We start from the raw sequence: 26,521 nt of genomic DNA, 5'->3' as shown, positions 1-26,521 counted from the left end.
GAGGCCACCCAGCAAAATCTCAGGGTCCACCAAGGCCAGCTGTTCACAGAACTTTGGCGTGGGGCAGAATCTCGGGAAGTCATCAGAATGAGGCCCAGCAGTTTAACAGACTCCAACAGACCAAGATTGGGCTGTGTGAAGGAAGGGATCTGCACAGGAACAGTGGTGCCGGTTGGGCATGGCCCTGAAGCCACACAACTCAGTCTGTCCTGGATTCTGCCCAGACCTCCTCCAGAGCCTGAGCTCAGCAAGGCAGAGCTGCTTGGCGTTGGGAGGGTGAAGCCAGTGGGCCTCCTGTGGGGGAATGACACGGGCAGGCTCTCAGGAAGGTTGAGGTGAATGGCCCGCACTCCAGAGCCACCCAACGCAGTCTCTAACACCCCGAGTCTGCCCAGACTTCTACACCCAGAGCCCCAGGCAGCTGACACCTCTGCAGGGCTTGAGCTTACAGGGCAGGGAAACAGGGAGTTGGGAGGGTGGGGTTATGGCATCCTCCAGGCTGATGCCATCTGGAGGGGAGTTCTTGACCCAAGAAAGATGGAGTCTGTGGGTAGTGTGGGAGAGGAACTATGCACAGGAACCCCAGCGGTTGTCCCTTTGGATTTGTCCTTGGAGCCACACAACCCAGTCTCTCCTCTCACAATTCTAGTCCACTTTGAGCTTCCCTCCCTCCACCAGAACTCAGGGTGAGTGGCTGCAAGTGTACTGTGTGCTGGGCCACTAAGAGGACATCTGGGTTTTTAGCAGACTTCTATCTCTCCCTGGAAGACAGAATCCCCACTGCTTTTCACAGCCAGATATGTGGGCTCTTCGTCCCGGCTCTGGTGCTCTGGGCTGGGAACCGGGTGTGGAGTTGAGACCCCTCACACTAACCCAGGACTTTTGCCGCTAAGATATCCCTCCAGATTCTCAGTTGCCTCACATGGGTGCAGGGCCAGCCCTTTTTGCACCTATGCCCTTCCTACCGGTCTCTATGTGGCTTCTTCTGTAGATACTTGTTTTAAGACTCTTATTCAACTAATCTTCAGTTGGTTATTTAGGTTGATTGTTCTAATTCAACCTGAATAACCAGTTTGGTCCTGGGAGGAGGTGATTGTAACTTCCTCCTACTCCACTGCTATCTTGGATCCCCTTGATTTCTTAATTTAGGTAAAAAATAGAGATAGTCTAACAGTTTCTTCCTATATTCCAACTGCTCCAGGGATCAGACTTGTTACAGGAAGTTTCCCTTTCTATATTTTGGGACTATGCCTGTTGAATCCTCTGCTCTAATTATTCTTATTGAATCACATCTTAACATTAAGTTCCCCATTAACAATATGTGTCAGTGCTAGAAATCAAAGAAAGTCTGTTCTATAAATTTTTCATAATTTAGGAATAATATCAAGACCTTTAAAAAGTATCGACTTTAATTTTAAAATAGCTAAACCTTAAAAAATAAATACTAATTTGTAAAGGAGTATCATTTGTGTAGGGAGAGAATTATTACTAGGTTGATTTGTAAATGATGTGTTACATTCTGTATGAAAGTGGCTTTCTGTAATTTTGCTCTCTAAATGGTGACTCAGATCCCTTAAAATGCTTTAAATACAAAACAGTTTGGATAAAGGGAAAAAGTGACAAGAGATCTTGAGTGTTTGAATTAAAAACAATTCCTGTTTAATGAAAACTAAACTTGTTTAATGATGAATTTTAATTCTGGAGGAGGTCAGAGGAAAAGCCTTTTCCTGAACAGAAAACTAAGTCATTAGGTTTTCAATATAGACTCAGTGTTATACAGCTTTGCCATAGGAAAGGAGGAAGGAGAAAGCTGATCAAGGTATAAAAAAAGGTAATCTCAAGCCTTTTTGGATTTGATATCAACCACTCTTAAGAGGTCAGGCTATCCAGGCAGTCAGGCCCAGAACTGGCACAAACCAACTAAAATGAGAGTAGACAGTGGATTAGTGGATCTGTGTTTCTGTTGAAGTTTCTTAATATAGTGTGGAAGCATATTTGAGGAATTAAAGGCATGTAATAGATTAATTCCACAAACATCTATTAAGTATTTTGTGGTACAGAAATTAATAAAGCATGATCTGTACCCTCAAGAATTTCACAATCCAGTGAGATTTAAATATTCCAAGTAATTGTATAAGGAAGGTATGTTGAGTGATAACCCCTCCTCTCTGACTGCTTTTCTTTGTCTGGCCATCCTCTCCTTTTAGATAAGTACTATTGAAGGAGTCCCTCTAATTATCCCTTTTAAAATAAAAATTCTAAGTTTTCCCCTTCAGTTATGGTTATGTCAGAGTTTACATTAAAAGGGCAAAGAGTACCTGGATTGTTTCAGGGGAAAAGTTTGTCTTAGGCAATGCCATTTATGTAAACTTCTGGCCCTACAATCAAATAAATGCAAGTCTCCTTCTGGAGATCAATGGAGTAAACTTTGCTTATAGACATAAGTGACTACTATAGCAGCTGCAATAAGGGCAGCTAGGCATTCTGGAACTTTTCCAATGAAATGTCATTTCCCAATGAAATGACAAAAGCCAGACCAAACAAGAGACTGACATGACTACACTGGGTTGAAATCTGTTATTTTATCTGGCTGTCCTACTTCTGTCAAATCACTTAAATGTTGAACCTATGTCATTTAAAAGCCGGCATATAAGCAATCAGCTTACTTTATAGGAACAGCTAATAATATTAGTTGTGGAGCATTTTACCAAAATCCGCTCAGGCAATGTAAGTGTAGTAATCTGAAAGGAATTACTGCACATTATAAAGCTGTGGTGCATTTTACTAAAATGTACTAAGATCAACAGAAGTGCATGCAGTGTAATACAAGAAATCACTGCGACTTACTAAAGCGAGTGTGGCTGTTTCAGGTCTTGGTCCCAAAGTAACTCAGGTTACCCCTCAGCACACATCACTCGTTATTTCAGCCTTTGTACTAGAAAGGTGCAGGGCTTGTCCCACATTAGTGAGGCGACTAGGGGAACCGTGTGAAAAAGGCGACTTGAGATCCCAGAGGGGTACCACCACTAGGAAAGCCGGGGCAGGACAGTAGACAAGGTTGCCCACAGCATCATACACGCCTCACACGTGGGATCAGGCATCTCCAAAATCCCAAGGCTTTGGGGACCAGAACCATGGAGAAGGTGGGGGTGTCCCACATGGGAATTCCGGAGAAAAGGGCAGAGATGGGCCCAGGCGAGAGGAGGTGTCCAGCCCCAGGAGTCGGCTCCACAGGAGGGGTGGTCGGCGAGGAAGAGCGGGGCGCGCAGTGGGCAGCAGAAACGAGAGGAGGGGCGAGGTGCCTTCCCCGGCCCCCCTCCCCTCGTGTGGGCTCCCTTCTCTTCCCCTCCCTGGTCCACCCGGCACCCGAGCGCATCCCGAGGCCTGGCCGCTTCAAGGGGAGGCGCCACATCGTCGCGCCCGTGGCGACGGTGCAGTACGGTTGGCGCAGGAGGCGGAGCGGATGCGGCTGGGCCGGCGCTGAGGTAGGGCTTGGGTACGGCGTGCCGAGCCGGGAAGGGCCGGGGCTGCAGCGGGCCAGTCTCAGGTGTCCCCGGGGCGATGCCGCCGCCCCCGCTGCCCGCGCTGCGGGACGAGGCCGCCGCTCAGAAGCAGCTTCTGAGCCCCCCAGCCGCGCCCACCTCCCGTGAGCGCAATTGCACTAGCGGGGCCTAGGCGCCGCCGCGGGCTGCACCGCCGCCAAGGCCTAGGGACCGAGCATCGCTGCGCGTGCGCAAACCCGCCAGTGGGGGCTGGGCGCGGGGCCCGGGGCTGCACACCCATCAGCCTGCCGCCTCGGCGGCGCTGCGCATGCGCGACGCTGCCGGCGGAGGTAGCGGACCTGATCTAGGGCGGCGTTTGATGTGACCTTAGGGGTGTCGCCTGCCCGGAGACTACGCAGACCGGGTGGGGGGCGTCCTGAGCGTCTCTGTCCCTTCCCACTCGCCGTCCCACGTAGGCTACTGATGTGTTCGTTTCTGTCGCCTCGACTCTGGCTCCGGTCCCGTCAATCTAGTCACATAGGTCCAGGCCCCAATCGGCTCACTCACTCATTGTGCCTTCAGCATTTGGTCCAGGTTTCGAGGGATAACGCACAAAGTTTGACCACGCTAGGCGAAGCTGTTGTGAAACTGATGTGGAAGGGATGGGGAGAAATCGCTCTAAATCTTTATTTTAAGCTGGAAGCTCATTGCTTCTCTCAGACCCGGAAATGGGGATTTTCAGAGGCAGATAATTTTCCAAGTGCCCCGCCTTGGCCGAACAGGAACTTCCTACTTGAATTGGAAGGCGAGTTCAGAGTGAACTTTTTGCTTTTGTTTTTGGGAAATTACATAAAACGTTGGAACAGTTCTATTCCACAACTGTGACAGGATGCCTGCCCTAGAGCTGCCTGGTGCCCCGCTTGGCCACTTTATCAGCGCTGAATGAGAGTGGTCGCGCTCACACATGGCGCTTTGGAAGAAGCTTTCCCCAGCGGGCAGGACACAGTCCTGCCTGTGCAGCCTCCTGGCTTTGCACCTGCTGGTACTAAGTTTCTACCTGGCTTTACACCATCCTGGGCCTTGGCTCTTAAGTCAGTTGCGTGACTCCTGGGGCTACTTGGAACTTTTTTAACAATGTTATTACTGTGTGCCCTGCAATCTTACATGATGTGCTGATACAGACGTTTGGGGGCTGGAACAGAAGTACTGTCAGAGAATCTGAGTACTCTAGGTGAAATGTAATTTCTATTTTCCAGGGCACTAGGTAGTATATACCAGTACATGTTATCAATTGCAATATGTTCTTGCACACCCCACTCCCATCATGCAGTTGGTATGGGACTCCTCAACCCTAGAGCCTATCCATTCATTATTTTGTCCATGTTCAAAGCTTACTTTCCCCCTCCATCCAAATCTGCACAGCACCCAACCTCATTCAAGCCTCAAAACAATTGCCATCACATCATGGAGGTAGCTACCTCTTCCACAGTAGCTGCTTCTTGCTCTTAAGTTGCTCTATTTTGCACTTATCACTATCTGATATGATATGATCTGTCTCCTCCATAATCAGATCTCAGTATATATTTGTGAACTGTATAAATGAAATTGAAATTTGACTGTCTCCAGAAATATTCTGTACTAAACTCTCAACTTGGATTCATTCATTCATTCAACAAACATTTACTGAGTGATTGCTTTGTATCAGATCCTGGCCTAGGTGTTTGGATATGTCAGTGCACATAATAGACAATGATTTCTTTTTTTCTGGAGCTTACATTCTAGCAAAGAATGAGTAACAATAAACATGTATTTAATACTAGAAAATTATGAGTGCTATGAAAAAAGAGAGCAGAGAAAGGGGACTGGGAGTGTACATATGGGTTGCAGTTTTAACAGCATGGTTACTGTGGGTTTGAAGGGTAAACTGAAGGTGATAGTTATGGCAGAGAACTGGCTTTCAGAATTAATTGTCTTTCTGGGAGAAAATGTTCCTTGCCATTCTCTACTATGTCTTTCATGGGGACTCATACTATGACCATTATAGCAAGTGTAATCATCGTTTATAATATAAAGGTATAACAAAATGTTTTTTCAAATTGAGTTCAAGTTATTCAGGATTTTACGCTTTAACTCAGCACATCAGTTAAGAGACTGGGCTCTTAAATGGAAGAGACTAGCCAAAGGAGTACTACAGATGTGTTGAAAAAACTTGTATGTTTTCTTTACATTTAACGACACTTTGCAATTGTTTCTTAATGTCCCTCTGACTGTGTATGACTTGTGACGTTTTCTAAGCATGGTCATTGCTTTTCTTTATTTGAAACTGTTAAAGATTCACTTGGTATTATGTCAGGCTTTAAGGTATTAAATTATTGCTCTTAGAGACTTCTGAATGAACCAGATAGGCCTAACCAAATATCAGTCCATAATGACGTCATATTAGCAGACACACTGATTAATAGTGATTGCTTTACCAACAATAATGTGTAGAGACTGCCTTTTATATGCTTTGTACAGGGAAGTGAATTATTTGACCTGTTCTTTGAGAGGATTCAGAATGTATATATTACCATGTTCAGTCATCAAAAGATTGTCTGCTTGTCCAATAGTATTCAACCGTGTAGTTATTAAGAGTGTAAGGAAAACTCTTGAAATAGAGTATATAAGAATAAGAAGTTATCTGTTCTAAACAGGGATAATTTGGAAATAAATTATTGAACTATACACACTGAGGAAAACAACCAAAATAGAAAATGTCATGCAGAAGATTATCTTAGTTGATGTATATTTAGTTTTGAAAATTACTCTTGCGAAAACTTGAAACATTGGCCCTTGAACATCTAATTTTGACCCTGTAAAGGTAGTGATCATCAGCAGGAGCTTCTGCTTAGAAAAGGATGTATCATGTGGGATGATCTAATGCCATGACACTTATTCTCCCATTTTCTTTTCAAATTGCAAAGCAAATATCAGTACAGTAATATCCTATAATAGCATAATTTTAAAATTATATTTAAACAAATGAGGAAGTGCATAAGAAACTATTTTACAATGCACTTTTTTAATATGAGTAATTAACTATATACAACTATATACATGAGCCAAGTAATAAATCCCAAAACTTGTGTAAGGAAAAAAAATAAAGTAACATGTAGGATGTATCATGTGGGATGATCTAATGCCATGACACTATCACTATGAAGAATATCTTCCCAATACAATCCCAGCCCCTGTTCAGTGTCTACAAGAAATATTGCACTCCTGTGCAGAAAAGGGGGAAACTTGTAAATAGATTTAGATCAGAAGTAAAAAACACATTTTTGCTATTCTAATACACTAATAGTAAACTTCTCTCTATTTTCTCTATTTTTTTCTATGGCATTTAAGATGCTATGTTGTGTCTGTGCTATTTGGTTATTAATTTCCTATGGTACTGATAAAATGTTATTTTGTAGGTGGAGAAAGAAATTGTGGGTTATGAGTTTTCATTTTTAAACCTGTATTGAATTCCTGTGTCCATGGTAAAGGCAATATTAAAATGGTGGCATTCTGATTCTAAGATGTTGTTTTCCTTAACTTTGGGTTATCTTCCCATACTCAGATGATTAAGTTAAGCTTAGCATCTTGAAAACTGTCTTGTCAGATGGAAAAGCCAAATCATACCAATTCAATGATAGAATTACATGGCAAATTTTATCTCTGGTATTACCTCCATCAAAATGTCCATATGAAAAAAATACCTATCAAAGTCCTGCCATATATATGGCACTGTATCCACACCACATTAAAATTCTATTGTTTTCTGCATGTTTTAACATTTTATCAAATATGTATCATTCTGTAACTTAGTGATTTTGGTCAAAATTGTTTTGGAGATTTATCTGTGTTGATTCTGGATAATTTACTTAATTAGTGTGGTATGCACATACCTCAGTATATAGCTTTCTATTTCTAGTTTTGTTTTTGTGAAAATTTTGTATATACTCTAGAGTTTATCTGGACCATTGTTTTCCAAAGTATATGGCATGACTTATTAATGATCTTGAAATTATTTTAGTGGGCTGAGTATGTTTTAAAAAAATGAAATAGAGAAAGATAAAATAAAACAGGGTAGAATAGAATAAAATGGAAAAAATACAAACGAAGATATAAGTATCTCATGTAGTAAGGGTAAGATTTTATGAAACTTTTGTTTCAACTACATATATATATCAAAAAGATTGAAAGGCAGTATTGTTGATTGCTCTCTAAAGTTATTATATCAGTTTACATTCCTTCCAGCAATCCAAGTGTCTTTTGGTCTGCATCCTCACCAACACTAGGTATTTTCCTCTCTAATTTTGCAGATCTGATGGATGAGATCTATCTCATTGTGATTGCATTTCCATCATAAATTCCATGGTGAATTTGAGCATCTTTTTGTATATTTATTAATTTCTTCTGGGAATTGCTTGTATCCTTTGCCCGTTTCTAACGTGTCTTTTTCTTACTGATTTTTAAGTGTTCTTTATATATTCTGGGTGCTCACCCTTTGTCAGCTATCAGTTATATGTGTTGAAAATATCTTCTCCCATTCCTTGGCACGTTTTTCCTTTTGTTCATTTTGTCATTCATTATGCCAAAATTTTAAGCGTTAATGTAGTAAAATTTATTGGTCTTTTCTTTGTGGTTTATGCTTTTGTTTTGTGTCTTATTTAAGAAATCTTTCCCTGCCCTGAAATCATAAAGATATGTTTTATATTTTGTTCCAGAAGTTTGAAAGTTTTGCTTTTTTCACATTCCAGATGTTTTCCTTTGAATTTTCTATGTTGAAATACTATAGATTAAGCTTTTTTAGTATGTTTTTTTTTCATATGTTACCTGCTCCCATAACTTATAAAGTATAATATCTAGAAGTTATATTGTAACTTGATTGTTGAGCCTGCTCCCATAACTTATAAAGTATAATATCTAGAAGTTATATTGTACAATATTGATTGAGCCTGCTCCCATAACTTATAAAGTATAATATCTAGAAGTTATATTGTACAATATTGATTTTTTTTATAATTGAGTACCTCTACTGCTGACTTTTGAATAATAGAGCTGATATAATTTTTAAATTGTATTTTTCTCAGGTAAATAATGACCTTATTAAAGTTGCAAGATGGTATATTCTTTTCCTTCTCTGTTTCTTCTATGTGTTTGCATCATATTGGAATGTTTTTTTAAAAAGGCATTTTTCACAATGCTAGAAGATCCAATATGTTTTCACAGTACTGTAAAATAATAATTAATCTTGAATCATTTTTGTATATTGGAAACTAATATATTGGGAATGTTGATCAACAAAAATGAAATTATGTTAATTGAATTCAACTGAATGTTTTTATTTGAATATGGTAATTTTCTTATGCCTTGATGCAATTATGTCTTATCAAATAAACAGAATGGCTCATTTTTTATCATTCTAATTTTTAATGTGTTACTATTCTTGAAATTTCTAAAAGACACTGAAAAAAAACTTACATTTTTTTCTTCCTTAAAAACCAGCATATACAGTTGTTAAAATAAATCTCTATCTACAATGGTACAGGGATGAGGTGGAAAAGACAACAAACAAACAAACAAAAACCTGGGTACTGCTCAGTGATTTGGCATATTAGCAAGATTTCCCTTCTTTCAGGAACGAAAGGTGGTCTAAAGTTTAACGAGGGCAGTCTTATCTCTACTTTGGTCCTGTTTCTTTATTTCAATTTTTCCCTTTGAATTCTCTTCTTCTCCTTTCTCTCCTCTTTCTCTTTATTCTCATCCCTCTCCTCTTTTAAATTTTTATTCAATAAACTTGGGACAGATATGGAAAAAGTATTTCCGGTTAGGATGAGGCAAAAATAGAAGAATTTCCAATATAGTTAGTACCCAATATTCAAAAAGCTGTATTCAATGAATACATTGCATTCTACTTTGTGGTGGTTATAGCAATAAAAGAGTCATGGTTCCTTCTCTTAAAGCACTTGGCAAATTAATAGAAAAGATTGTATAGGAATATGAAATTATCTTTCCACAGTGACAACCAGATCTAGTTTTATCCTATATAATAAAAGGCTAATATCCAAATCAACCGACGGAGGAACGACTGGTTGCTATGATGTGCACTGACCACCAGGGGGTAGATGCTCAATGCAGGAGCTGCCCCCTGGTGGTCAGTGCACTCCCACAGGGGGAGTGCCGCTCAGCCACAAACTGGGCTCATGGCTGGCGAGCGCAGCGATGGTGGCGGGAGCCTCTCCTGCCTCTGCAGCAGTGCTAAGGATGTCCCACTGATGGCTTAGGCCCACCATCAGTCAGACATTCCCCAAGGTCCCCCAGACTGCAAGAGGGACTGTGAGAGAGCACAGGCCCGGCTGAGGGACCTCCCCACACACCCCCACAACCCTGGAGTGCATAAATGTCGTGCACCAGGCCTCTAGTAAATTTATAAGAAAACTCCAAGTGATCCTTTTAAAGCAAGAATATCTTTTCCAAACATTAGAAGTAATGTTTGTATTAATTGCCATGGTTTGAGTTATAAGTATTCTGAATATATTATTATTCCTTATATTCTGAGAGATCTTTTTATAGCTGAGGAAAACAAAATTTTATCAGTAGCCTCAAGGGCATATAAAATATCAATAAGGAACACTTTTAAGACTTGACCTTATTATTACTTTTTTAATCCTCCCCCAGGATATGTTTTTATTGATTTTAGAGAGGAAGGGCGAGAGAGAGAGAAACACCAATGTGAGAAACTTTAATCAGTTGCTTCTATAAACCCTGAGTGGGAATAGAACCCACTACCTTTAGGTGTACGGGAGGATGCTCCAACCAACTTAGCCACCTGGCCAGGGCAAGACTTGACCTTATTTTGGTTATTGTTTTTATCTGTCTATTATAAGGCTCTAACTACTTGTAGGTAATATTAAATAAAATGTCCTCATGTTAGTACTTGTAATATAGATTGTATTTGAGTAAATATAATCCAACTTAAACCAGAAATATCAACATTATTAAATAAGATTGCTTTTTGTTTAATCCTCATTAGAGGATATATTTTTCCATTGATTTCTAGCGAGAGAGTGGAAGGGAGGGAGGAAGGGGAGAGAGAGAGAAACATCCATGTGAGAGAGACACATCAATTGGTTGCCTCCCACATGCGCCCGTACTGGAGCTGGGGAACCTGTAACCGAGGTACATGCCCTTGACCAGGAATCCAACCCAAGACTCTTTGGTCTGTGGGCCTACACTCTAACCACTTAAAAAACTGAGGAGTAAAGAGAAGGCTCATTAAATTTATTTTTTATTTTTTTCATCTTTTGTGATGAGATAGTTGACTTGTAATGACTGAATCATGGATATGGTACGTATATTCTCAAAGGGCTGCTTCTGCTATTACTTCTATGTGGTAGAAAATATTGTGAAGATGGTTAAGGCAGGGACATTCAGTACTGTTGCTATATACTTGATGGCTGTTGTTTCAGATTTTTTGTTAAAGTTTAGGATATCAAAGCCATGTTCATTCATCGTTTCATCCTTTTCATTCATTACCTCCCCTCTCCCCTACCTTTTTCCCCCAGCTTAGTAAATCATATATTTCTCAGTGGAGCTGAGAATTGATAAGTCTGCTGTTCACAGTGATTTGGAATTTTCCAATCCCAGGGAAAGTTTGAACAAGGTCAAAAGTTTATTTTTCTTTATCTGTAGAAAGTCAACTCTGAAATGAAAATTTTCTACTATTTCCTTTTAGATTTAAGAATCTACATTTATCCTGAGATTGCTTTTCAAACCTCAGCAGGAGGATTCCCATAAGAAGCAATAAGGTAGTTCCAGAACAGTTAAAACACCTCTGGAGTTTTATAGCTATTAACTCCCATGCCTAAAATGTAATTCCTTTATCTTCTCTTCACCATATTTGAGCTCAGCTTATTTTCTCTGTTAATTAGAAGTAATTTTAACCTGACTAGTTTCATTTGACATATGGGATGCTGATTTTACCAAATACTTTTTCCTCAGGGACTGCACAGGACTGAGTCCATATGGAAGAAGAACTTCCCCCTTTTTATGGAGAAAGTGGCAAGGTTAGAAAAAAACAAAACATGCCTTTGGAGCATGTATTTTCTGTGGCATGAAACACTTCATCAAACATTTATTGGTCATCTGATAGGAAGATCAGTGAGATAGTATCTATCTTTGAGGGGCTCACAGTATAGTGATTAGGATGCCAACAGATCATTTTGTGGGTATATAGAATGTAAAGTTTATAGGACCCAGCAAGGAACTATGGATATAGTCTGAGGAGTAGAGAGAGGGTTCCCAGAGATGGTGACGTTTGAGCTGGGTGAAATAATGCTGTCCTATAGAAGGGTTTGAGTTGGAATGTTCACTCCATTCCCAGAGATTTTTAAAAATTATAGAATACTTCATCTTAGATGACATGATATTTATTTATTTATTTATTTATTTATTTTATTATTTTTTTTTCAAATTTTTATTAAGGTATTATATGTGTACATATCTAACCATTGCCCCCCCCCCACCCCACTCCCATACCTGCCCTCAACCCCAATGTTTTGCATCCGTTGGTTACTCTTATATGCATGCATACAAGTCCTTCAGTTGATCTCTTATTTCCCCCACCTCTCCCTAACCTTACCGCTGTAATTAGACACTCTGTTTGATGCTTTACTGCCTCTGTAACTATCTTTTGGTTCATCAGTTTATAATGTTTTTCATTATCCCTAAATGAGTGAGATCATGTGGTATTTTTCTTTCATTGACTGGCTTATTTCACTTAGCATAATGTTCTCTAATTCCATCCAGGTGTCTACAAATGGTAGTAATTCCTTCTTTTTTATGGCAGCATAGTATTCCATTGTGTAGATGTACATCTGCTGACGGGCACCTAGGCTGTTTCCAAATCTTAGCTATTGTAAATTGTGCTGCTATGAACATAGGGGTGCATATATCCTTTCTGATTGGTGTTTCTGGTTTCTTAGGATATATTCCTAGGAGTGGGATTACTGGGTCAAATGGGAGTTCCATTTTCAGTTTTTTGAGGAAACTCCATACTGTTCTCCACAGTGGCTGCACCAGTCTGCATTCCCACCAGCAGTGCACGAGGGTTCCTTTTTCTCCGCATCCTCGCCAACACTTGTCGTTTGTTGATTTGTTGATGATAGCCATTCTGACAGGTGTGAGATGGTATCGCATTGTCGTTTTGATTTGCATCTCTCGGATAATAAGTGACTTTGAGCATGTTTTCATGTGTCTCTTGGCCTTCCTTCTGTCTTCTTTCGAAAAGATTCTATTTAGGTCTGTTGCCCATTTTTTTATTGGATCCTTTATCTTCCTTTTATTAAGTTGTATAAGCTGCCTGTAGATGTTGGAAATTAAACCTTTATCAGTGATACCATTTGCAAATATGTTCTCCCATACAGTGGGGTTTCTTGTTGTTTTGTTGATGGTTTCTTTTGCTGTGCAAAAGCTTTTTATTTTGATGTAGTCCCATTTGTTTATTTTCTCTTTGGCTTCCATTGCCCTAGGGGCAGTATCACTGAAAAAGTTCTTTTGGCATATGTCTGAGATTTTGCTGCCTGAGGATTCCTCTAGTATTTTTATGGTTTCCCGTCTTATATTTAAGTCCTGTATCCATTTTGAGTTTATTTTTGTGTATGGTGTAAGTTGGTGATCTAGTTTCATTTTTTTGCATGTATCTGTCCAATTTTCCCAACACCATTTATTGAAGAGACTGTCTTGACTCCATTGTATGCTCATGCCTCCTTTGTCAAATATTAATTGCGCATATTGGTTTGGGTCGATATCTGGATTCTCTATTCTATTCCATTGATCTATATGTCTGTTCTTGTGCCAGTACCAGGCTGTTTTGAGGACAGTGGCTTTGTAATACAGCTTGAAATCTGGTATTGAGATCCCTCCTACTTTATTCTTCTTTCTCAGGATTGCTGTGGCTATTCGGGGTCTTTTTTTATTCCAGATGAATTTTTGGAGAGTTCTTTCTAGGTCTGTGAAATATGCCGTTGGTATTTTAATGGGGAGTGCATTGAATCTATAGATTGCTTTGGGTAGTATGGACATTTTGATGATGTTGATTCTACCAATCCATGAACATGGTATGTTCTTCCATCTGTTTACATCTTCCTCTATCTCTTTTTTTAGTGTCCTGTAGTTTTCCGCATATAGGTCTTTTACCTCCTTGGTTAGGTTTATTCCTAAGTATCTTAATTTTTTTGGTGCGATGGAAAATGGGATTGCTTTTTTAGTCTCTCTTTCTGTAAGTTCACTGTTGGTGTATAGAAATGCCATAGATTTCTTGGCGTTAATTTTGTATCCTGCTACCTTGCCGAATTCATTTATTAAGTCTGTTAGTTTTTTGATAGAGTCTTTCGGGTTTTTTATGTACAATATCATGTCATCTGCAAATAAAGACAGCTTTACTTCTTCTTTTCCAATTTGGATGCCTTGTATTTCTTCTTCTTGTCTAATTGCAATGGCTAATACTTCCAGTACTATGTCAAACAGGAGTGGTGAGAGTGGGCATCCTTGTCTTGTTCCTGTTCTTAGGGGAAATGGTTTTAGTTTTTGCCCATTGAGTATGATGTTAGCTGTGGGTTTATCATATATAGCTTTTATTATGTTGAGGTATGATCCTTCTATTCCCACCTTGTTGAGAGTTTTTATCAAGAAAGGGTGTTGGATTTTGTCAAATGCTTTTTCTGCATCAATTGATATGACTATGTGATTTTTATCTTTCAATTTGTTTATGTGATGTATCACATTTATTGATTTTCGGATATTGAACCATCCTTGCATTCCTGGGATAAACCCTACTTGGTCATGGTGTATGATCTTTCTGATGTACTGCTGGATCCGATTTGCTAGAATTTTGTTGAGGATTTTGGCATCTACATTCATGAGGGATATTGGGCTGTAATTCTCTTTCATTGTGTTGTCTTTATCTGGTTTTGGTATTAGGGTGATGCTGGCTTCATAGAAGGAGCTTGGAAGTGTTCCTTCCTCTTGAATTTTTTGGAATAGTCTGAGGAGGATAGGTTTTAGTTCTTCCTTGAATGTTTGGTAAAACTCTCCTGTGAAGCCGTCTGGCCCCGGGCTTTTGTTTGCCGGAAGCTCTTTGATGACTGCTTCAATTTCTTCCATAGTTACTGGCATATTGAGCTGTTTAGATTCTTCCTGATTGAGTTTTGGGAGGTTATATTTTTCTAGGAATATGTCCATTTCCTCCAGGTTGTCCAGTTTGTTGGAATAGAGTTGTTCGTAGTATTTTTTAACAATCCTTTGTATTTCGGCGGGATCTGTTGTTATTTCACCTCTTTCATTTCTGATTTTGTTTATTTGGGTCCTCTCTCTTTGCTTCTTGGTGAGCCTGGCTAGAGGTTCATCAATCTTGTTTATCCTTTCAAAGAACCAGCTCTTGGTTTTGTTGATCTTTTGTATTGTTTCTTTGGTCTCTATGTCATTTATCTGTGCTCTGATCTTTATTATTTCCTTCCTTCTGCTTACACTGGGCTTTTCTTGTTGCCCTTTTTCTAACTCTTTGAGTTGTTGGGTTAGGTAATTTATTACCCCTGTTTCTTGTTTTTTGCAGTAGGCTTGTAGAGCTATGAACTTCCCTCTCAAGACTGCTTTCGCTGTGTCCCATAGATTTTGGATTGTAGTGTTTTCATTGTCATTTGTTGTCATGATGTTTTTTATTTCTTCTTTGATCTCTCTGGTAACCCAGTCATGGTTTAATAGCATGCTGTTTAGTCTCCATGTGTTTGATTTCTTTGGGTTGTTTTTATTGTAGTTGATTTCCAGCTTTATGCCACTGTGGTCTGAGAAGATGCTTGATATGATTTCTATCTTCTTGAATTTGAAGAGACTTTGCCTATGTCCCAACATATGGTCTATCTTTGAAAATGACCCATGTGCACTTGAGAAGAATGTATATTCTGTGGCTTTGGGGTGAAATGTTCTGAAGATGTCAATTAATTCCATCTGGTCTAGTGAGTCATTTAGGATTGATGTTTCTTTGCTGATTTTTTGTTTAGAGGATTTGTCCAATGGTGATAGTGGGGTATTAAAGTCTCCTACTATGATTGTATTGCTGTCAATCTCTCCCTTGATATCCTCCAGGAGTTTTTTTATGTATTTGGGTGCTCCTGTATTGGGTGCATATATGTTTACCAGAGTTATTTCTTCTTGTTGGATTGCTCCCTTTAGTATTATGAAGTGGCCTTCCTTATCTCTTGTTATGTCCTTCAGTTTGAGATCTAATTTGTCAGATATAAGTATTGCTACCCCAGCTTTTTTTTCGGTTCCATTTGCCTGGAAAACCTTTTTCCATCCCTTCACCCTCAGTCTGTGTGCGTCTTTTTTTCTGAGGTGGGTTTCTTGTAGACAGCAGATATATGGGTCATGTTTTCTTATCCAATCCATTACCCTATGTCTTTTGATTGGGGCATTTAATCCGTTTACATTTAAAGTTATTATTGATAGGTACTTATTTGTCGCCATTCCTATTCTTTACACCTGTGTTCCTTCTTCGCTTCCTATTTCTTTTTTTTTTTTTTTACAGCAGACCCTTTAGCATTTCTTGCATTGCTGGTTTGGTGGTAATAACTTCCCTTAGTCCTTTTTTGTCTGTGAAGCTCCTGATTTCACCTTCAATTTTGATTGATAGCCTTGCTGGGTACAGTATTCTTGGATTCAGACCCTTCCTTTGCATGACTTTGTATATTTCATTCCGTTCCCTTCTGGCCTGATGAGTTTCTGTTGAGAAATCAGTTGCTAGTCTGATGGGGGTTCCTTTGTATGTAACTTTCTGTCTCTCTCTGGCCACTTTTAAGATTCTTACTTTGTCGTTGGTGTTTGCCAATTTAATTATAATGTGCCTTGGCGTCGGTCTTTTGGGGTTCATTTTGCTTGGGACTCTGTGAGCTTCTTGGATTTGTGTGGGTTTTTTCTTCTCTATATCAGGGAAATTTTCTGTCATTATTTCTTCAAAGAGGTTTTCTATTCCTTGCTCAGCTTCCTTTCCTTCTGGAACCCCTATTATGCGGATGTTGTTTTGTTTCGTGTTGTCCCAAAGTTCCCTTAGGCTCTCCTCCTGCCTTTTAATTTTTTTTTCTAGAAGTTGCTCTACTTGGGTATTTTTTCCCATCTTGTCTTCTAGCTCACTGATGCGGTCCTCTGCCTCTTCTAGTCTACTCTTGATGCTTTCTATTGAGTTCTTTACAGCAGCGATGTCATTTTTCATTTCTTCTTGGTTCTTCTTCATTTCCTCTTGGTTCTTGCTCATATTGTCGAATTTTTCTTCCATTCTTTTCAGCCACCTTATGACCATTTCTCTGAATTCTTTTTCTGGAAGGTTGCTTGCTTCCATTTCCTTTACTTCCTTTTCTGGTGATGCCTGCTTTTCTTTCATATGCGGGCTGTGTCTTTGTCTCCCCATGGTCTCTCTTCTCTAGGTGTCTGGTTATGTAGTTCTCTCTCTCCTGCGTCGATTTAAAGGCACAAAATACAGCACTACCAGGTACAACACACAAGGCACTGAACAGAAATGTATTCACGATATTAATAACCTCCAATAAAGGTGACCACCAGAGAAAGGCAAATTAGGGGATAGTAGAGAAAGAAGAAGAGGAAAAAGAAAGAAAGAAGAAGAAAAAAAAAGGGGGTGTCAAAATGAAATTGGGAAAAGGGAAAAAAAAGAAGAAAAAAAAGTAAGAGAGACAAGAAAGAGACTAAGAGAGAAAGGGAAACAGACTATATATATTGGGGATAAAACTCCAATAGAACAATCACTTATCCCAGCAATTGCCAGCAACAAGTACCTGGGGATTAATACAAACTACAACACCAACTAATATTGAGTGAGGCAAGGGAAAACAGAAGCACTAAAGAAACAAAAAAATAAACAAAAGAAGAATAAGCAAAACAATCTCACAAAAAAGCATAAAAATTCGATATAATCTACATTCAAACGAACAACAACAAAAGGACAGAGAGAAAAACAATTTTTTGGATAGTTGAGACAGCGAAGAGAGAGGTGTGTATGGACTTGGAGCAGGGGATTGGAGATTAGATATATAAGTAGGGTGAAATTTTAAAAGGGGGTAAACAGAAAGAATAGGGAAAATCTAAAGCAGGAAAGGGGTAAGATAAACAGGACACTGAAAAGGGAAAAGTGAGGAAGAGAGTGATGGCATAAAGGTAGATTTGAGATAGAGTAAAATGATGCTAAAGGAAAGATAAAAATAGAATGTAGAACATTAATCCCAAAACAAAATGAAGAGAAAATAAAATGACACTTAAAAAAAAAAAAGATAAAATAGCAGTAGTAATAATACGGATTGAAAATAAAAATGTAATAATTAAAAAGGTAAAATCAAGTGAGGAAAAAAATTAGTTTCTTGAGTAAAAGATGCAAAAAATGAAAATAAAAAAATAAAAAATAAAAATAAAATGTGGAGTAGTGAAGGTCATTCACTTCCTCTGTTGTTCTGTTTGGCACGCCTGTTTCTCAGTCCGGACAGTATTGCAGTTCCCTGCGTTCCACTGCTCTTCAGTGATGTAAGCCAGTCCTGATTTTAAGCAGGCGGTGTGTCTTAATTCGTATTCCTTTATTTTTGATTACACAAGAGTCAATTTGTGATTCAGCCCCTGGGTAGCAGTGTTTCTGGATTGACTTCCGGGTTTATCTATGGCCTCTCTAGGGAGTGTTAGAGCCTTCTTTCCCTGTGGCACTCACTACTGGTTTGTGGGAGTGGGCTGCCTCAGAGCTGGCTCTCCGATGGTCACTCCCCGCTCCGATCCCCAGGTTCCAGAAAAACGACTTTCCCCTGCAGTCTCCCAGGGTGTCCCCAACTGGGTGAACCTATGAATTGGGCTTAGTAATCAGAAGCAAGAATTTCAAGAGGAAAAAGCCCAAGTGTGCGCACTCCGTGGCTGCGCGTAAGTCTAGCACACCCCTGAAATTCTTAGGGTGTCCCTGCACTTCAGATCAAAATGGGTTGCTTTTTAGAGAGCCCTTCTGTTAGCAGCTCTGAGGACCCCCTTCCACATTCACAGATCACGCCAGCCCCAGCAGCCACCGATTTTTCTAGGCGCAGACTTCCCTGGTCCTCCAGCTCCCGCAAAACGCGCGCTCCTCTCTCGCGCTGGGACCAGAGACCTCACCTTATCCTAGGCGAAATCTGACCTTTCCGTGGTGGAGTGTAGAGCTCCTCTGAACCCGTGTGTTTGCGCCAATTGGGGAGCGTTGTTCTGGGGCTCGCAGCTGTTCCGTGGGTGCCGCAGTTGTGGATTCTCAGGCTTCCGATAAGCTCCACTTTCCGGTTCCAGATGGCGGCGACTCTGCGTCCAAGCCCTCAGCTCCAGGAGGGGACCCAGCCGCAGTGGGAGCTGCCAGGTCAGGGGAACCCCGTCTAGCAGTCTCCCACCTTCTTCTGGAGTTCAGCTGTCCCCCAACTTGCCAACAAACACTCCTAGTGCGACCCTCAGCCGTTCTTTCTTTCTGCTCCGGGACAAGGCTGGGAACACGTCTGTCTATTCCGCCGCCATTTTTCTCTCTCGACATGATCTTAATTCATTATAGATATTCTTTAATTTACTTCTGTTTCATCACATCTGAACATTACAGTCAACCAGCTTTAGTCCAATCAGTGTCCAATTGACATTAAAAGTTTCACATCTTTCAGCATGCACATTGATTACCATCTAGTGTTAATTTTATTAAATTTAGAGAATATCTGCTCTTCACTGTTAGTATCTGCTTAATATTAACTGCCACTATTAACTTCTACTTTTCTATTTCCACTCTTTTTTAAATAAAATATTCTAAAAATATAGTGAACAATGTAAATTATACAAAGCGAGCATAGATTCAGAAGTTTCTGAAATTGAACCATAATGTTACCATGTGCTGATTCAAAGTGCTTGTTTGTGAGTCTTTGTAGGAAAGTCCAAAAATAGCTTAGAAAAGTAATATATAGGACTGGAGAGTCTTACAAAATGTTAATAGGAAATTTCCTAACTTTTCTCTGGAGACAGATTTTATAAAATAAAAAATGGACTCAAAGAATTAGCAATGAAATTACTTTATTACATATAAAGTGTTATACTGCCAGGAAATCTTCAAAGGGCAAGGTGTTGGCTGGTTTTCTTTCTTTCTTTTTTTTGCTAGGAAGTTCAACATGTAATTTTAATTCTTTCCCATATGCTGTATTTTAAACTGAATTATGACAACTTAATAATTGTAGTTAAGTGAAGTATCATAATCCACTTGGTTCTCATTGATGGAAAAACAATTACACATGTAGCACACACTCAAAGGAATAATAAAATGCATTTTGGTTTCTAACTTTATGGAACTCTGTTTCCTTAATTATGTTTTCCTTGAGCTAATTATAACTTTGCTACTTTGCATTTCCCAAACAGACGCCAGCAAAAGATGGGGGAGGTGGACTGGATGTGAACAAAGCAGTAAAGGAGAGCTCTCATTCCTTGATAGCGCCTTTCCCCCCATACATATTTTCCTGTTGCCCACTGTTGGCTCTTGTTCAGCCAGTCCCTGACATAACAGTTGGGCATAGAGGCAAGGCGGTTGGGTGCCTTCTATGGAGATGGCTCCCATCCTGCAGGTGGTTGCAGCATGATTGAAGCTCCTATAGGGTGCTGCGTGTGAATTCTTGTACTATATATACTTTTATTATGCAGAGTGGGGCAAAAGTAGGTTTACAGTTATAAGTACGTGAAACAGTTTATTCTTGTTTCGTAATTTATTCTTTAATTATAATTATCGTATGATTTTCCATACAAACAACAAAAAATGAATTTTTGATGACTAACTTCAGCAGCCAGCCTCTGACAGAATTAAAAACCAGTATATTCACACCTCTGTTTTACTTAGGTTATAGTGTGGTTATTTGCTTTCTATTAAATTGTGAGAATTTGAAGGGAGTGATTATGTCCCATTTTTATACCTTTAATATTGGACACCCAGTAAATCTTCAGTGATACTGTCAGACCCAGTGTTCTCATGACCAGAAGTGTCCTTTCACAAATGTATGCTGCAGGTGACATTACAAACACACTGGAATCCCAGTGGTCAGCAGAGTTATGAGCTGAGTACTATAGATTTTGTAGAGATGGGCTAGCGTTCAGTTGCTAGTTGACTTTGCAACCTGATTCTAGGCATCTAGGAAACCACTTGATTTTATAGCAGGACAGGTTGAAATCCAAAAAAAACTAAGCTATTTTTGGACTTGAAAGAAAAAAATTAGGTAGCAGTAAGTCATTGCTGCTTGTTTTCTCGTATTTTGCCATCTGCCCTGTTCATGCATGCCAACAGCTCACAGTGGGTATCACTGCCCTGCTCATAAGGACTTTGTGTGAACAACAGCCAAAGCCCTGCAAATACAAGCAAGCACTAGGTCTACCAGTAATATAACTTTTTATGTGAACTTCTTCTTCTTTTTTTTTTTTTAATAGACTTTATTGATTTTTACAGAGAGGAAGGGAGAGGGAGAGAGAGTTAGAAACATCAATGAGAGAGAAACATCGATCAGCTGCCTCTTGCACACCCCCCACCGGAGATGTGCCCGCAACCAAGGTACATGCCCTTGACCGGAATTGAACCTGGGACCCTTCAGTCCGCAGGCCGATGCTCTATCCACTGAGCCAAACCGGTCAGGGCTATGTGAACTTCTTACTCAGCAAGAGATCATGTGTGGAAAGAAATCTGAGCTCATCCATTAGGAGCTAGTGATCTTGGAGGATTACTTAGTCTCTCTGGGCCTCAGTTTCTTATATGTAAAATGAGGATAGCAATATCTATGTCCTACAATTGAGAAGATTAGAAATAATATATAAGAACTCCTAACTAGCACATAAGATATCTTCATTAAATATTTCATGCCACATCCCAAACATTGTTCTTTTTGAAATTTCTAGAGTTAGGTAGGAAAAATATTAAAATAAGGACCTCATAGAAAATTAGGTTCTTTGTAGACATAAGGAGGAGGGTAATTTAAAGTAGAAGCTTAGGTTCTGTCCTTAGCTCTAAAGTGACCTTGGGTGTTGCCCAAAAGATAATAGAATACATCATTCTTGGGACAGGGTCTCACAGTTCAAGTGGCATGGTGAAGTTAAGTGGCTGGATTAGGCGTCAGGGGAGTTCGCCCCGGTTCAGGCTCTGCCACTAACTCAGGGTGATTCTGTTAGCAATGACAAGCTGCTTTGCCTCTGTACTATTTTCCTAAGGGTGCCCTAACAAAGGACCACAAACTGAGGGGCTTAAAATAACAGAAATTTATCCTCTCCTAGTTCTAGAAGCTAGAAGTCTAGAACCAAGGTGTCATTAAGGCCATGATTCCGAAGGGTGGAAGGGACAAATATCCTTTCAGGTCTGTAGAAAATAAGTATCTAACACGATCATCTTCCTACCAGAACTCATTCCTAGTAAGGTTGACTTAGTAGCTGATAAGAAAGACAGGCCTAAGAAAATCCCTTGCTCCTTTAAATCCATAAAGAGTATGATGATTATTTATTATTTATTTTTAATCCTTATCTGAGGATATGTTTATTGATTTTAGAGAGAGAAGGGGAAGAAAGAGAGAGAGAGTGAGAGAGAGAAAGAGAGAGGAACATTGATCAGTTGCCTCCTGTAAGCACCCCATTCAGGTTGAACCCACAACCTAGGTATGCACCCTGACCAGGAATTGAACCCACAACCTTTTTATGCTCCAACCAACTGAGCAACCCACCAGGACAAGAGTATGATGATTATTGGGAAAACGGCCAAACATGTCATTTAATAGGCATATTGGCTGTTTATGCATCTTATTGTAATCTACAAAAATATTGAAATTTGAAAAGTACATGTTTTCAGTATAGCAAATCAATAAAAGCGCTCTTCAAAATAGCTTTATAATGTCCATCTTGAATGCTCTTTTCTCATCATAAGTGCAGATGCTCATGAGCTAAATGTGTGAGTTTACAGTCATGTGCCACATAACCATGTTTTTTGATCAATGAAAGTTCACATAAGGATGGTGGTCTTATCCTATATAATAAAGAGGTAATATGCAAATTGACCGTCACCCCAACACACAAGCTGGCTGCCCACATGTGGTCAAAGATGGCCATCCCCATGTGGACACAAGATGGCCGCCACAAGATGGCCAGCAGGGAGGGCAGTTGTGGGCTATCAGGCCAGCAGGGGAGGGCAGTTGGGGGGAACCCAGGTCTGCAGGGGAGGGCAGTTGGGGGGGACCAGGCATGCAGGGGAGGGCAGTTGGGGGCAACCAGGCCTGCAGGGGAGAGCAGTTAGGGGCGACCAGGCCGGCAGGGGAGGCCTGTTAGGGGTGACCAGGCCAGCAGGGGAGGGCAGTTAGGGGCAACCAGGCCGGCAGGGGAAGGCAGTTGGGGGGGACCAGGTCTTCAGAGGAGGTCACTTGGGGGAGGGACCAGGCCTGCAGGGGAGGGCAGTTAGGGGTGATCAGGCCTATAGGGGAGGGCAGTTGGAGGGTGACCAGGCCAACAGGGGAGGGCAGTTAGGGGTGACCAGGCGTGCAGGGGAGGGCAGTTAGGGGTGACCGGGCCATCAGGGGAGGGCAGTTGAGGACGACCAGACCAGAAGGGGAGGGCAGTTAGGGGTGACCAGGCCATCAGGGGAGGCAGTTAGGGGCAATCGGGCCAGCAGTGGAGCAGTTAGACGTTGATCAGGCTGGCAGGGGAGTGGTTAGGGGGCAATCAGGCAGGCAGGCAGGTGAGCAGTTGGGAGCCAGCAGTCCTGGATTGTGAGAGGGATGTCCCAGATTGGAGAGGGTGCAGGCTGGACTGAGGGACATCCCCCCACCCCCTGTGCACGAATTTTGTGCACTGGGCCTCTAGTAAGATTATAATGGACCTCAAAAATTCCTGTTGCCTAGTGATAGTGTAACATTGTAGTGCAATGCATTACAATTGCCTACAGTATTTAGTACATAACATGTATACAGGCTTGCAGCCTAGGAGCAATAGACTATATCATGTAGCCTAGGTACATAGTAGACTATAACCACCTAGGTTTGTCTAAGTGCACTCTATGATGTTCACATGATGACAAAATTGCCTAACAATGCATTTCTCAGAAGGTATCACTGTTGTTGCCCTGCCACCCCCATTCATATGTTGAAATCCTAACTTCCAAAGGTATTAAGAAGTGGGAGGTGCTTAAGTCACGGGTGGAACACTCATGATTGAAATTAGTGCCTTTCTAAAAGGGGCTCCAGAGAGATCCCCAGCACCTTCCACCATGTGAGAACCACCAGCAATGAACCAGGAACATGACTGTGCTGGTGTCTTGCTCTTGGACTTCCCAGCCTCCAGAACTGTGAGAAATAAATTTCTGTTGTCAAGTCACTCCATTTGTGGTACTTTGTTATAGTAGCCCTAGCAAATGAATACATACACCTTCTGAGTGTTTCTTCCTACCAATACCCAAACCTGAGTGGGGGATGAGGGAACCCACCAGCTGTTTAAACTGAAGGTCAGAACTGGCCCCTGACCTGAAATTTCTGGACTGTTTCCTTGGTATCACCTTCAGCATTGTTCTTTTCCAAGGACTTGTTTCGTTAAGACTTGGGCAGCTAATGAAATAGCAGTCCTACCTCTCCCCCTTACCCTCCTGCTTTTACAACCAGCCTGGTTTCCAGAGCTATGTTTAAGACACAGCCAGCACTTACAGAGATGGCTAGCCATTCAGCTCCCAATGTTTGGCCTTGGATGATTCCCATGTCCTTGATGAAAATTAGTAGGTGGCATCTGATTCTGTCCAGAGCTTCTGGCTCTCGGTTGCAGTGAGAGCAGTACTGAAGCACTTGAGCTTGTAAAGGCAATTTCCTCAGCAGTGAGAGCCTCTCAAAAATAGAAAGAACTTGTTCCTCATGAAATCAGGCCTGCTCTTCTACAGAAATGAAAGGGGCAAAGAAATTTAATTTTTAAATGAATAGTCTCAATATATATATATTTTCCTTTTCAGCCAGTACAGGCTACTCCATCTTCTCTGAAGATGTTAGATGTGGGGAAGTGGCCAATTTTCTCCCTTTGTTCTGAGGAAGAACTGCAGCTAATTCGTCAGGCCTGTGTCTTTGGAAGTGCTGGCAATGAAGTTTTATATACTACAGTGAATGATGAGGTAATTTTGAAGAAAAAATTCAACCACTTCTATTTTCAGTAATAAATTTGCTAGGTAGACTGAAGACCTTGGGGGAACTAAGGAATTACGGTTAAAAAAAGTACAGAGTAGATTCGTATTTATTATATAATAAAGCAGTTTTGTTTTAGGAGGACTGTGCCTGTTTGAGTGTAATTACAGGTTTGTCAGAAGCAGAACTGCTTGAACTAACAGTGGTTTTCCCCACAGGTTTTTGTGCTTGGCACAAACTGCTGTGGCTGTTTGGGATTAGGTGACGTCCAGAGCACCATTGAACCTCGGAGACTGGATTCTTTAAGTGGCAAAAAAATAGCCTGCCTCAGCTACGGGAGTGGCCCACATATTGTTCTTGCGACAACAGGTAACGTAGGAACAAGGTGGCGAATTTTAGCCCTTGCTTTATTTATTGAAAAACAAGAGTAGGACCACCCCCTAAACATACTTTTTGATTGGACAAGAGTTTCTGGCTCTGCCTTATGAACTTGGTTATGCTTTGGACAACATAAAATATGAACATATCTGAATATCAGAGTAAAGTAATGTAGCAGATGGAATCTAGCAATTATTGGCACTTTAGATATAAGAATGGAAGTGCTTTAAGCCCAGTAAGCCCCTTTTGTTTACACTGTACAAGTATAATTATTTTGCATTAGAATGGTGAAGTCACTCTAGACTTTTTGAATTTGAGATTCCTGATCTATGAACTGAAAGCCTAAAGCCAGATTCCAGCATCCCCTCCAACTCTTAGCATTCTGTGATTCTTATGTAAGTGACTGATGACTGTAGGTAGTATTAGTAATATAAGGAATTAAGTATTCTCATGGCTATTTCATGAATTCAGACTAATAAGACATTATAATTAAAACATAAGTTAGAGTTTTTCTTAAGCCAGGTATTTTGTTAAGTATTTATTTTGTTAGTATTCTTTAAACCGAAAATAAATTTTCTATTTTATGTGCTTATTTCACATTAAAAAAATAATCTTTAGGGATTATTGGTTGCCAGTAATAGCAGGCTAGATTATTTAGATCATTTCTTCCCTGAAAACAACTATTAAAATATTAAAAATATTTTTCATGAGGCATCAAAGCACTGACAGGCAGAAAGGAATTATTAGATCAGATTTAGGAGAAAGTGTGAATTAAGAAGTCAGAGGGGAACTTGAAGCCAATTTGGCCTTAAAGACATCTGCCTGTCCACTTAAATGGAGTTGTGGTCTAACGTACTCATGAGGTGAAGGGGTCATAAGTCAACACATTAGGCTGAGACCACAGAGGGCTACACTCTCAGGGCAAGGATGAGCCAGTTCTTCCTTCTTACAGACCGAACTAAAGAATTCCTTGGCTCGCCGAAACCGGTTTGGCTCAGTGGATAGAGCGTCGGCCTGCGGACTGAGGGGTCCCGGGTTCGATTCCGGTCAAGGGCACGTACCTTGGTTGCGGGCACATCCCCAGTAGGGGGTGTGCAGGAGGCAGCTGATCGATGTTTCTCTCTCATCGATGTTTCTAGCTCTCTATCTCTCTCCTCTCTCTTCCTCTCTGTAAAAAATTAATAAAATATATTAAAAAAAAAAAAAAAGAATTCCTTGGCTCTGAGCAAATCAGGAAGGAAAAAAAGAAAGAAAACCTCTCCCTGAGAGATTGTAACCATAGATTTGTATTCCAATTCACATCAGACTGGAAATCTTAAGTCTTGAATTTATTAAAGAGATACTTTTAAGTACCTTCTTAAGTTGATGTAAATCCTTTCTTTAGGAAGGCACCTTCATTCTGGGCCTGAGGGAGTATGATGCCATTGAAAAATAATT

General features: G+C 40.5%; 1 protein-coding gene across 2 annotated transcripts in view; it reads left to right on the top strand.

Moving 5' to 3' along the window:
* Positions 1–3,363: 3,363 nt before the first annotated feature.
* The window catches only part of RCBTB2 (RCC1 and BTB domain containing protein 2), a 42,833-nt gene continuing 19,675 nt past the window's right edge, over positions 3,364–26,521 (top strand). Inside the window, exons 1-3 of one of the 2 annotated variants that reach the window (XM_080659241.1) lie at positions 3,364–3,485; positions 24,541–24,696; positions 24,925–25,075. In XM_080659241.1, coding sequence (XP_080515367.1) covers positions 24,571–24,696; positions 24,925–25,075 — 277 coding nt within the window. In that variant the 5' untranslated portion in view covers positions 3,364–3,485; positions 24,541–24,570. The remainder of the gene's footprint in view (positions 3,486–24,540; positions 24,697–24,924; positions 25,076–26,521) is intronic. The other variant, XM_080659242.1, reaches the window with a different exon arrangement.

Source organism: Plecotus auritus (assembly GCF_963455305.1).
Source record: "Plecotus auritus genome assembly, chromosome: 3".
NCBI classification, from domain to species: Eukaryota; Metazoa; Chordata; class Mammalia; order Chiroptera; family Vespertilionidae; genus Plecotus; species Plecotus auritus.
This window is presented reverse-complemented; position numbering and strand designations above follow the sequence as displayed.